The sequence below is a fragment of the Tenrec ecaudatus genome, chromosome 14, assembly GCF_050624435.1.
Source record: "Tenrec ecaudatus isolate mTenEca1 chromosome 14, mTenEca1.hap1, whole genome shotgun sequence".
NCBI classification, from domain to species: domain Eukaryota; kingdom Metazoa; phylum Chordata; class Mammalia; order Afrosoricida; family Tenrecidae; genus Tenrec; species Tenrec ecaudatus.
In genome coordinates this window covers 120,753,395-120,765,699 of record NC_134543.1, presented here as the reverse complement: position 1 = coordinate 120,765,699, position 12,305 = coordinate 120,753,395, and the positions used below count along the sequence as shown (strand labels likewise).

Sequence of the window (12,305 nt, the reverse complement as noted above, 5' to 3'; positions counted from 1 at the left end):
GTCGGAGAGACCATCTGTCTCCTTTGGAGAGGCGGGTGCTTTAACAGGGCTGACTTGGGGTTAGCAGGCCAACTCATAACCACTAGGCCACCAGGGCTTCTAAGGCAATTACAAAGGCCGGCAGATCTCAGCCCAAAGCTACCCACCCCAACTAGATGAGCCAAAGACGAGACATTCACTAAAGAAGAGTGACAAATGCCCAATAAGCAAATGAGAAGTCATTAGGGAGATGTAAATGCAAAACATAATGAGATACCACTGAAATAGGGGTAAAAAATACCAAGAGTTGATGGGGATGGGGAGAAAAAGGAACCTCCACACGATGTTGGTAACACTGGGAAATCGTATAACCATTAGGAAACCATTTGGGCCGTGTGGTCAAAGTTAACCAAAAGCTTCACCATGCTGTTGTGAAGTGACATCAAGTTGATCCTGTCTCATAGCAACCCTCTGTGCAACTTACACTAAGACCCAGCAATTCACTCCTAGGACTTCATCCGAGGACATTTAATATATGCCCATACAAACATCCATGCTAGACCATGTTGTGCCTTAGAAAGACCATCCTAAATGAAAGAAGCCATATGCAAAAGACTCCATGTTGAATGAGTCCACTTATTGAAATGTCCGTTAGACTACTGGTTGTGTATGTCTGGGGTGGAAGAGGACACCGGACTTGACTACAAACTGGCTCATGTAAATTTGGGGGACACAGACGGTGTTGGAAATGTGCTGACATTGAATTGTATTGATGGCCACACAAATCTATACCCTTACTAAAAATTATTGAGCACTTATAACAGGTGGACTTCATGGCATTTAAATTATACGCAAATAAAAAGTTTTAATTAGAATAAAAAGAAAAGGAAGGAATGGGGTTTGATTTCAGAAAGCATGATGAAAATACAATCTCTATAACTTAAAACAAAGGTTTTCCTTAATCTGGCCACCTGGCTTTTATTCATACATTGAAACATTGCGCACGAAGGATATTGGCACTGTGCGGTGAGGGAAGGCAGGCCCCAAATGACCTTACACCTTCTCACCTAAATTGTATAGGCTCTGGGACGGCCCAGTAAACAACGGTGATTTTAGAATTCCGTAGATCCTAAAATATATTCACTGTTGCTCTTTTATTGAGTCTATTTCAGAGAAAACTGGAGCAATGGAAGGGGACCCTGATAAGCAATCCAGATATCTAGATTGTTTGACAAATAAACCTCATAATAAATAATCCTTAGGACCTCAAACTATTCCATCGGAAGCAGCAACGACCGATCTCCCTCATCACTGACCTAATGGCTATCTTCAAAGATCTGCACGGTTTCACAGGGACACTATCTGACTCGTTCTTTTCTCTCGCCAACTGAGAGCCACACAAACAAAGCCGATTTAATAATCAGCAAGGTAAATTTAGACCACACATAAATAACACCGACCGTAGCTGCCATGAAACACTGGGATAAACGACACTAGGATGTTGTGCAAGCCGTTTCCTTGGCGATCATTAAGAATAGAAAAAGACAGCTTTGGTCTAAATCCATCACTGCCTGAGCAGTGAGACTGAGGCTCGGTCACCGCTGGGCTCAGAGCACGGCTGGGGCAGGAACGGCAGGTACCTGACGGCACACCTACCTCAATGTCCCGGTTAAGCTGCTTCACGATGGCAGTGATGTTCCTGATGTGCTCCTCTAAGAAAAGCCGGGCCAGGCGGTCACCTCCCCCCTTGTTTTGCATCTTCTGCAAGCTGTTGACGATGTCGTCTTTGATGCGGAAGGCGTGCTCCACGAGGGCAGCGGTGGTTTTCTCGTGGCAGAGGATCCTGTCTTCCAGTTGCTCCACTAGACTTACAGACGAGTAGGGTGCCATGGTCAGAGACTGGCTGTGTCGGGGCATGGTTCTCACTCTCCTAGGGAAGGGAACCACGTGATCAGGGTTGCTCACTGAGGGAAAGGTGGGAGAACAGCAAAGCCAGATTCATGATACAAAATACCCATCCCTCCTTCATCTCGTGTCCTTTGGCCACCTTGTCAGGAAAGACCAGTGCCTGGTGAGGGCCATGATGCTCGGTAAAGTAGAGGGGCAGCGAAAGTGAGCAAGGCCCTCAATGAGAGGGATCGGCACAGTGGCTGCCCCACTAGACTCAAGCATAGGAACAAGCATGAGGGCAGCCCAAGACCAGACAGTGCTTGGTTCTGTTATGCACAGGATCACTATGGGTCAGAACTAGCTCAATGGCACCTAACAATAACAATACCCTGCCTACCAAAGGGTTTTTCGTCATGAGTCAGGCAATGGCTGTGAACAATCATGCATTCCTACAGAATTTAGGGTGTTGGTCCCAAACCCAACAGCCTCCAGGATCCCAAGGCTATTAGAATTCAGCATGCTGAGCTCTTTCCCAGGACGGGCTGTTTGTTTGTTTATTTACTAGGTCTCCTGGCAGGCCCTCAGTCAGTGTCCTCCAACTACAGCGGTAGTTCTAAACTCTGGCTCCTGGGGTCTGGCAGGTGACCTAACTCGATGAAGTACAGGTGGTGGGAACTCTGGAGAAGGGAAAGATCCTTCCTGACTGGGAGGAGCCATCACTTGGCTCCACCCACAAGTGGCCATTTGGAAAAGCAGGTCAAATGTGTTTTGTTATGTTTTGCTTTTCCAAATCTTCTGATATTTCAAGAAGAGCCAGGGAAGGCAGGTTGGCCTGGGTTTTAAATGTTGACCATGGATTTTAAAAGCATTTACGATCATGCAGGCCAAGCAACCTATTTCTGTGAGTCAATTTCGGCCTGTGGACTCCCCATTTGGAACTTCTGATTGAAAGGGGACAGGGCTATGGGCCCCAGCTTCCAGGCTGATTTGACTGTTCATGGGAAGCTCAACCCTACCGTGGGGCTCCGGTGAGGTCACTCACTGTTGGGCTAGTTGAGTGCTCCCCAAGGAAAGAAACCAAACCCACTGCCATCGAGCTGATTCCAGCCTGGCAGACCTGCGGCTGTGGGCTTTGGAGAGGGTCTTTAGACTTTAAGGGAGTCCACACTCTCACCTATAACCCTCTCTGCTTGTCACGGGGGGACGGGGGAGGGGGCTAAGTGGCTCACAGCACCTGCAAGTTAGAATCTGGGACAGGGGCCATGATACTCCATTCTCCCTTGAACAAAACCATGTTGGAACAATGCAGCAGCCACAAGGCATCACATATCACAACCATCACACCCACTAGCAGCCCTCATGGGATCGGCGGAAAGGAAAAGTATACCTTAGATGCATATTTTCCATATATTATACCTTTCCTTGGTGACAAGAGAAGGAAATTCAGTGTTCCGTTGGGCCATTTTCTTTTTAATAATTCACATCTGTTGGGGGGAAAGCATTACATTATTTAACAGTTTGTATCCAGAACATAAATGACCTCATCTTAGTATTACGTCATGAAGTGAATGGTAAGTTAGAGGGCACACTGATCAGTCACATCATTAAAGGACTTATATCTCATACATTAAGTCAACAGCAGTTTTTACTGAATAAGAGGGAAAGAACAGAACAAAATCAAAATGCTTCGGAAACTAACATTGCTACCTTTTATTAATCCAACCCACAGACATTCGAGTCGACCCCATGCACAGTTTCAGAGGCTGGCAATCTTTACGGGAGCAGACAGACGTCTCTTTTGCAGGGGTTTGAACCCCTGACCTTGCAGACAGCGGTCCACCACAGCTCCTAACTCACTGCCAGGAAGTCAATTCTGACTCAGCGACCCTGCAGGACAGAACAGAACTGACCCTGGGGAGTCTGAGACTGGAACTCTTTGAGAGCCTCATCTTTCTCCCAAAGATAGAGTACTGGGTTCAAACGGACGACCTTGAAGTTAGCAGCACAGTGCATTCACTCACCACGCCACCTCAGCTCCGTACCAGGGCTCCTAGATGGACCAATACGAACTATTAAGTGATGTTTCCTGAAGGTTCCTCACTGTCTACATCTCAAGTTCGATAAAGCAACAAGATAATTTCTTTAGCGGGCTCATTCAAATGTGTACAAGGGGGCTTCCTAAAGTTCACGGGGAAATTCCATGACTTACTCTGTTTTGCCACGAACTTGTTGAAGCCCTTCCACACTTCTCTTAAACTTTTGCAGAAAACTACCGTTAAGTATATTTCATCACAACAAATATAGTAAATTCCTTAGCAAAGGAAGAGCATTGCTTCTAAATTAATCTTTAAACAAAACAACACTTGATCCATGTGATTCGATTTGGGGAAAGCTATCTATGGGTTAAGAGAGTGAGCATGGTGTTCTCATTAAAACACAAAAATGTATGCTAGGATATAATCATTCATATTACATCTTGCATCTAAAGAGCAATTTGATCATCACAACTGATTAGAAATCTAAACCAAACCCAGGGGTTTTTTAAATATTTCATTAGTAAAGTTTCTCATCACTGTTAATTGCCTTAAAACAATGAATGCCTAGTAGCTGTGATCTGATTGAGTAATAAGTTCTCACTGCTATATTCAGAATACATTTCTGATTGAAACCATTGTTTTGCCATCATCTCTCGGGCGTTTTATTTTTAGAGTTTCGAAATGTGAACATTTCACTTTCCTAGACAAAGCTTTGAATCTCAAACAAATTACATTTAAGAAAAGAAGTCAATCATGCCAAACAAGCTATGATGCCCAAGGAGTTCTGAAGTCTTCAAGCTAACAATTTCTGCCATTTAGTCTAAAACTAAGGCAGGGGTGGGGGCAGGGTGTGGAAAGCAATTACTTAAACTTGTAGAATCTTGGAACATTCAAGTTGTAAGACATTGGGCGTCTGACTGCAAGGTGGGTGGTTAAGTCCCTAGTCACTCCTCAGGTGAAAGACAGATAGTCTGCTCCCGTAAAAATAGGAGCAGATAGGTAGTCTGCTCCCGGAAAGATTCACAGTCCCAGAAACTCGAAGACAGGGTCACTATGAGTCAGAATCTGCTTGATGGCAGTGGGTGGGCAGGGAAGATACCTCAGTTGGGATACTAATCTGCAAAATAACACAAATTGAGACACATAAATTGATAGATTAAATCTACCCACAGGAGCCGTGGAAGAAACCTTAGCAACTCTACAGAGCTCGGTTCTTGTTTCCTTTGCTTGGCTGGTATTAATTTATTTTGCGGTCATGGTTAAAATGTTCACTATCTGTGTGTACAATTCAGTGACACCGGCTACGTTCTTCCACCCTCCTTTTCTGATGGCCCCTCTCCTGTTACCATAAATGCACCTCAGGCCTCTAAGGTTCTGAGCTAACTTGTTGAGTTTGGGTTGTCAGTGTGTATATAGTTTTTTGTTTTTATTACGTAGCCAGATAACCTAAATAAAACATTAATCTCTGCAGACATAAAACAATGGAATAAGTGGGTAACGGTTGAGCAAAACTATGGGGGAAGGGGAGGCTTCAAAAACTCATGGAAAATTCCATTATGCTTCTTTTTAAAAAACTTCTTATTGTGAATTGAGTGAAGGTGCACAGAGCCAATCACTACCTTTTTATGCAGCAATGCATACACATTATGTTTCGTTTCATTCATTCCAGTCCCCTCAGAGTAACGTCACTTCCTCCACTTCCTTCCTGGGTTCTCTGGTTCCAGCCCTCCTTCTTTACTAACCCTGCTGCACTTTGTCCCTGGAAATGCTACCCTGTTGATTATTCTAAGATGTACACATGTAGCTAGTATTATTGTTCCCATTGTTAAGGCTAACACCAAACCCGTAGCCAAGGCCATAGGATCAATTCTGACTCCTCCCCACACTCACTGTCATTGACTGTGACTTACAGCAACGTTTGGGAGCAAGATGAGACTTTCCACTCCTGTAAACAGTTACATTCTCAGAAACCCACAGTGGGCAGTTCCACTCTGTTCTACAAGGTCTCTGTGAGTTAGAATGAACTCAATGGCAGTGAGTTTGGTTTGGTTCGGTTCGGTTCGGTTTGGTTTGATAGCAACCCCATATAGCGAGCCTGAGAAGAGACATCTTTTGCACAAAGCTCAGAAGTGAGTTCAGGTTTAGACCTGAAGGGTGAGTCTGAGCCAGAATCCTGGTAGTTCCACAAGTCTCTATCTGACCAGTAAGCCTGGTCTCCAGTGTGACTTTGTGGTACTGGTCACCTTATTGTCACTAGATGGGCGAGATGCTGCCCTGACGCTGGCGCTGTTTGTCTTCCAGGAAAGAAGCCCTTGGTCATGCACCGGCAGAAACAGCCAGAAGAAGAGGCTATGTTCTGCTTTTCCTTAGCAAAGACTCTTGGGAATGTAATATGCAATCCACTCTATTAAAAGCCAGTTGAAATTCCATTGTCTTTCAATTCCATTTTTTTTCCCACACAAACTTTCTGAAGGACCCTCATACATGGGGAGAACAAAAACAAAGGGATTGGTTTTCCCTGGGTAGCCTCTGGATCAGAGATGACGAGATTCGAATGAACACAATTTCCCAACAGAGAAAAGGTGACATTGTTCACATCCTCCCTCCTCAACACTGCAGTCTGTTTCCTCCTCTCAACATACAACAGCCTGACCTATGTCGCCAGCCTCGTGTTGGTCACTCCTTACTACATGCACTGAAGATTATTTCCCAAAACTATGGGATCTACATTACAGATCAAGAAGGATCCCAAATAAGTAAGTCACTGAGTGATATAAATCCTCAAAGATCATTTCCAGGTTTCCCCATTGTTTGTCGGCTATGGCTCATCTGCCTCATAATCCTGCTGCCACTGAACTGCCATCTGCCAGGGTGGCCATTCAAACCCACCAACTGCCTCCCCATGGGGGAAAGATGAGGTCAAGTGCTCCCCCCATAAAGATCCTCAACTTCACAAACGCCCCCTCGGGTCACCGGGAGTTGACATTCATGGCAGAGGGGTTTGAGTTTGGTATAGTTATAAACCTCAGCTGTGATACTGCACATGGATCTACCACCATGTCAGGCAGGCCTGAACTCTATGCCATTCTGGTGACGTGCTCCTGAGTGGGTCTGCTAACGGAAAGGTCAGCTGTTTGAAACCACCAGTCTCAGGAGAGAGCTGAGGCTTTCTATTCGTGAACACAGGACACGGGGCGCTCCCGCCTTGTTCCATAGTGCTGTTCGGAGTCGGAATGAGCTCCATCATAACCGATCTCTAAGCTAGAACGTTTTTTGAAATTTTGAAGAAATTAGAAAGGGACAGATAGTAAAGAATGGAAAGAAATAAGGAAAAGGAAATGCATAATGTCAAAATATGTAAGCTATCCGTAGGTTTTCCAGGTTCACACAAGAATAAAAGGAAAATCCATAGGGATTCTTTGTGATTATGCTGACAGGTCTCTGCAGAAGGGAATGGGGTTGTATACATAGAAGGGGCTTATAAAACTCATAGAAAATGTATTTTAAGGATCATTTTAATTTTAAGATGCCCGCTTCCTGGTATTCACACCTTCCGCAATTACCTCCCTTCGGGTGGGTGGGACCTGTGCTGTGCTTCTAACCACAACACCGCTTCTTGCACGTGAGTGGGCAGCGGAGCCCGCTGAGGCTCTGGCACCAAATCACAGGCGGTATCGTTTCTCTCCCGAGGGACAGAATATGTATCTGACGGTACCGCAGTCTTCCAATGATTGCCTTGCTTAGGAAATCCCAAACACGACTGAAGAAAGAGTAAGAACTGAAACAGGCTTCCCTTCCCCACCCCAACCCCCCTCACTCCCCCAACAACGACTCTCTTCCGGCCAAAGAGAGTTAGTTATCCAATCAACCTGCCCATGAACTAGGAAATAAAATGCAAAACCACAGAGAGACCATCCCCATCAGATGTGCAAAACTCAGCTCCAAGGAGAACAAATATTGACGAGACTGGAGAACAACAGGTGCACCAGCTGGGATTATGAATCGGTGTCACCACGTTGGGAAACAAAGTCAAGTGGAAGGTGAACAATTCCCACAACCCAATAGGCCCAGAGCTAAGAAAGAGCGGGGGGGAAAAAAACCATATAAATTCTCACTCATGTTCACAAGAGTACATTTATAAGAGCACTTCAGCTTTGTTTCTAATCGCAAAAAAAAAAAAATGCGTGGGGGAGAGAGAGGAAATGGAATGCCTATCATTACACAAATGGATGAATAAACTGTGATGTAGTCACACAATGAAAGAACCAACAGTAGTGGAGATAAATGCATTCGAAATGTAGGTACAAATGTGACTCAATCTCAAAAATATAACACTAAGGGGGAAAGGCAAGCCAAAAGACATGTGCATGCCATTTTTTAAATAGTTAAAATACACCGAACAATATATCAAATCTATTAACACCTAAAGACAGGACAAATAAGGGGGTGACACTGAGTCAGGGTCACATTCCTCTCTGTGTGAGAGAGAGGGGAATCAGACAGCAAGATAATCAGAGGCATCAACTAAATCCGCAATGTTTTACTTCTTAAACTTAGCACTTCATTATCTTATTTATTTTATTTGAATGTCTAAAATACAACATCCATTGAAAAGGAGAGGAGACTGCTCTTTACCCCACCATTCATGCATTTATGTGCTTCAAAGCGTTCATAAAATTTTCCATTATCCTTTTTTTTAAACATTTTATTGTGAATTGGGTGAAGATTTGCAGAACTTGTCATCAATTTTACATTCGACAGTTCATCTACGCTTTGCTTCATTTCATTTGAAACAAGTTGGACAATTTGAAAAATGAATTTTTTTTTTTAGTTTGAAGCATGAATTTAGCATTATATAGAACCATAACCGAGGCTTGGAAGCCAGGGCTTTCTTCTATGCCATGAAAAGTTAGGTGTGGCAGACATTTTAACTTCATGAGTATAAACTTAGCTGGGGCAGACATTTTAACTTCATGAGTGCAAAGTTATGTGAGGCAAACATTTTAACTTAATGAGTGTCAAAGGAAAACAATGCTTTCCATTCCTCCACCACCACCGCCATGGCTGCCCAGCCCCCTCCTCTTCTCTTCTTCCTTTTCCTCCTCCCCTCGTGAGGAGTTAGCCCAACATTGGGAACACCCTCTTAGAAGCCTGCCGTGATGGATGGACCCTGGGTGACCCAAAGCCAAAGACAAGGCAGCCACCACCTGCTGCCTCTGCAACTACAGACTATTTGCCTGCCTTCCCCCTCCTCTCTGAGCTCTCCACCCACCTCCCTCCCTCCATGCATGGATCCCTCTATGAATTGGAGGCTACCTTGAAGGCTGCCCCCCTCACCCCTGTCCACATGCCAAACGGCTGGAATTGCTTCTTGTGTGCACAGTTGCCTCTGGATAAAGCATTTGCTCTCAGTGAAAGGAGGAGGCAGAAGTTCTTCAATAGGGACCAGGGTGTCTAACTTCCAAAATCCAAGTATCTGGGGGGTTTGTTGTTGCTGTTGTTTTGAGGCCAAAGGACGGATCACTGACAATAGCAGGAACCTTCCCTAAAGCAAGCACAGGGCTCAAATGATATGTAGAAGACTCCAAATTATATGTAGAAGAAAGGAAAACTGCACAAATAAGCACACGCATCTCCTCCTTAATTGGCAGCTCCCCCACTCCCCCCCCCCCCGAGACCAGACTAATGGAGACGAGGTGAGCCATCCTTAGAAGGAAGACAGGGTTACCACTGGGCGAGTGTATTTGGTGATGTAGATGGTGCTCTGGCTTCAAGGGAGCTGGGGCAGTTTGGAGTATATTAAGAGAAGGAGGTCAGGTATCCTCACAACTAAAGGTTTCTCCTTGTGCACCCTAGGTTAAGGGTAGTGGAGCTGACGTGTTATACCAAGATTCCTCACCGTTCTTGAAAGGATGGGTTATGGTCATTAATATGGCCCCTTCTAAACATAATTTATTGCGTGATACATTTCAGTTCTGGACTCTGCCTGTGGCTATAATTCCACTTTGGGGGGCCTGCTCTGCTATGCTAGCTTTAGTGGGTGAGGGGAGGATAAAGACCTGACTTTAGTAGAGAGCCCTGGTGGTGTCGTGGTTGTGTGTTGGGCTGCTACCTGAAAGGTCAGCAGTTCGAAATCACCAGCCGCTCCATTGGTGAGCAGAATGATGAGCCCTTTCTACTCCCATAAAGAGTTACAGTCTCGGAAACTCACGGGGACAATTCTACCCTATGAGATCAAAGACACTTGATAGCACTGAGGACTTTTATTGTTGTTTGTTAGTTAATTAGTTAGTTAGTTTCACAGAGGGTGTGAGCCTAGTCACACCTGTTTCCTCTGGGGTATGGTCAGCTGAAAGAAAAATCACACCCCCATCAAAGCCATTCCTCAGTGTGTCAGAGCCATCTGGGATACAGGGAAACCACAGGACCACTTGAAAGCACATGTCCAAGATCTCTTTCTGAATGGTGCAGGCCACTCGGACCAGATGCACCAACGATTGTGGCAGTGTGACTCAGGAGCAGCACCCAGACTATGGGGCTCCATTTCCTCATCTGGCGTGAGACTGGGAGACTGTGAGTTAGAGTAACCGACTGACTTTCTGGCCTACAGAAGCAAAGGCCAAGGGACCATGTGGCTGAGAGGCTGAGGACTAGTGAGAGATTTGGTTGTATTTTTTGTGGACCAACAACTGTATCCTTACTGTTTGCTCATCCTGGTTTGTGGTTACCTATTAACGTCCCTAATAAAGTCCCTCAAGGTTGAAGATTGTCTGTAGAGTGTGTAGCTACTGAGGAGCCCTAGTGGTATAGTACTTAGCATTCGACTGTATCTGCAAGGTCAGCGGTTTGAAACCACCAGCCATTTCTCTGGAGAAAGATGAGGTTTTCTACTCCTGTAAAGAGTTACAGTCTCTGAAACTCACAGAGGCAGTTCTGGCCTGTTTTATACAGTCCCTATGAATCACAATTGCTTAGAGGGCAATGAGTTTGTTCTGTTTTTTAATCTTGGGGTATGTCCATCACACCAGATGATCAAACCCACCATAGATGTGGAGCAGTGTGGGAGGAATGGTTGATGTCAGAGTAGGTAAAGAAAGATGTACTGTGGAGGGATATATGACCTCTTCCTTATAGCAATAGAGAAGCCAGAAGAGGTCAGATATGTTCACCTCCATGCCACTGACTGCAGATGGTATGACCGGGATTCTGGTTCTAGAAGTAAGATCACAGTAATATTTTAAAAACACTGAAATTAGAGAAGTGAAAATATTAATAGTGTCCATTGAGTACATTTTAAATCAGTTCTTCCTTGCTTTCAAGGAGCCCTCGTGGTGCTGTGGGCTAAGATTGAGCTGGTTACCACAAGGTTGGTGGTTCAAACCCACCAACTGACCCAAGGGCAAAAGATGAGGCTGTCTCTTCCAGTAAAGATTTATAGTCTCGGACACACTGGTTTACTCTAACCTGTGAGCTATGACTATGAGTCAGAACCAACTCACCAGCAGGGGTTTGGCTTCCTTATTTTTCACAAAGCTCTTGAGTAAATCTGTTATTTTCACAATGACAAACATTTGATTAATAGATCTTGAACAAAAGGATGAACTGATGGACACACACACACACACACACAAAGGCAGAAATTGCTCATTTACAGCTATCAAACCCCAGAGGCATGCCTGGTTCTAGGTTTAAAACACCATATGGCTCAAATAAAACATGTTTGGTGTGAATTTCTGCCCTAGCCTCATTCCGCTGTGGGTACAGGAAAAGCCTTGAGCCTGTCCTCACTCACTGAAGCCCTGGATTCCCCAGCCAGCGAGAAATGGGGGGTGCACAGAACCAGTGGTCTGGTGGGAGCCACCAGCATGTTTCCATGGTCGCATAGCCCATGGCAATGGTGAGCTCCTCACAAGGGCCTCAAGAGGGTATGCCCGATGCCTTTTGTGGACATGACCTTGAATCCCCTTTGCAAGATTTGTTTTCTTCCCTCTCAACTCCACCACTCACCAAGGGATGCGGTGGAAAGGAGAACAGGGACCTATGAAGAAATGAGCTTGGGGATGCCAGAGCCTTTGCCGAGGTCCTCCAGGGAGCCATGAACTACACCCCACACACGGCCTCTGTGCAGTCCCAGGCAGAGGCTCCGATGGGCTGGAACCATCGGAGCCCCCAGGAGCCAAGACCCAGCCGTTAATGCCGCTTCGCTGCATTCCCCACCGCTTCAAAGGATGCTACCATTCCTTAGGAGAAGCCCCTACAAAAACAGATTGGGTTTTGTCCTCATCTATTAATAACAGCTATTTGGGAATGCTATTTAAATCTTCTATTGTTATTTGAACTTTCCGTGAATTCTCTCTCCCCCACGGAGCGGCTTTGGGCAGCAGGAACCACATGGTACAC

At 45.2% G+C, this 12,305-nt stretch overlaps 1 protein-coding gene across 1 annotated transcript in view; it reads right to left on the bottom strand.

Annotated features, from left to right (window-relative positions):
* Positions 1–3,276, bottom strand: part of FAM81A (family with sequence similarity 81 member A) — a 65,407-nt gene extending 62,131 nt beyond the window's left edge. The window contains exons 1-2 of the mRNA XM_075532133.1: positions 3,257–3,276; positions 1,636–1,909 (exon numbers count right to left, since the gene is read on the bottom strand). Of these exons, the coding sequence (XP_075388248.1) occupies positions 1,636–1,909; positions 3,257–3,276 (294 nt within the window). The remainder of the gene's footprint in view (positions 1–1,635; positions 1,910–3,256) is intronic.
* Between the last annotated feature and the right edge of the window lie 9,029 nt (positions 3,277–12,305).